The sequence below is a fragment of the Myotis davidii genome, unplaced genomic scaffold, assembly GCF_000327345.1.
Source record: "Myotis davidii unplaced genomic scaffold, ASM32734v1 scaffold1949, whole genome shotgun sequence".
In the NCBI taxonomy this organism is placed as follows: Eukaryota; Metazoa; Chordata; class Mammalia; order Chiroptera; family Vespertilionidae; genus Myotis; species Myotis davidii.
Genome location: NW_006300366.1, coordinates 473,913 through 474,663, shown reverse-complemented (window position 1 = coordinate 474,663; position 751 = coordinate 473,913). Strand labels below are relative to the sequence as shown.

At 51.5% G+C, this 751-nt stretch overlaps 1 protein-coding gene across 1 annotated transcript in view; it reads right to left on the bottom strand.

Annotated features, from left to right (window-relative positions):
* Positions 1 to 746, bottom strand: part of LOC102761279 (mitochondrial inner membrane protein OXA1L) — a gene marked incomplete at its 5' end in the record, with an annotated part of 7,996 nt that extends 7,250 nt beyond the window's left edge. Inside the window, one exon of the mRNA XM_006776813.2 lies at positions 606 to 746. Coding sequence (XP_006776876.1) covers positions 606 to 746 — 141 coding nt within the window. The remainder of the gene's footprint in view (positions 1 to 605) is intronic.
* Positions 747 to 751: the final 5 nt, after the last annotated feature.

Here is a 751-nt window from a genome sequence, read left to right as displayed (position 1 = left end):
GTCTCAACCTTCCTAATGCCGCGACCCTTTAATACAGTTCCTCATGTTGTGGTGACCCCCAATGTCATTGTTACAAATTGAACATAATTAAAGCATAGTGATTAATCACAAAAACAATATGTAATTATGTTTTCCGATGGTCTTAGGCGACCCCTGTGAAAGGGGTCGCGACCCACAGGTTGAGAACCGCTGATTTAAAACAACTGCGTTAAGACCAAATTATCTTAAAAAAAAAAAAAAGACCAAAATATCTACTTGGTTTCATCCTCAAAAATATCAATATCCATGAAATCATGTAACGATATGCAAGTTTCAATTCTTCTAATACCCACACCTGGAAACACATTTCCTATGGCCATCGGCGGCTTGGCGCTACCTCGGAAACGGGCAGGTACAGAATGTAAACCTCTCTGGCTGTCCTCGCAAACCCCTCCCCGGCGGACCTGAAAACACCCCAAGCAGAGATGCTACCATTCCGGGGAGCTGTGTGCAGTGTGGAGAGCACTCTCCTGCACGTTCCCCTTCCCGCTAGTCAAAACAAAATAAAAAGTCAACCAACCGAGGAGCACCGCTCCTGCCATCGCAGGGTTGGAACCGCGTCTTACCTGGGCTTCTGCAAACGAGATGGCAGAGACACTGAGGCCGCGGGCGCTGGGGGCCGCCAGGAGGACATAGCGGGGGCGCGCGCCGCACCGGCTGGCTGGGAACAGGAGCCCGGCGGCCAGCGGTGGCCGGGGCCACGGCAAGGGCC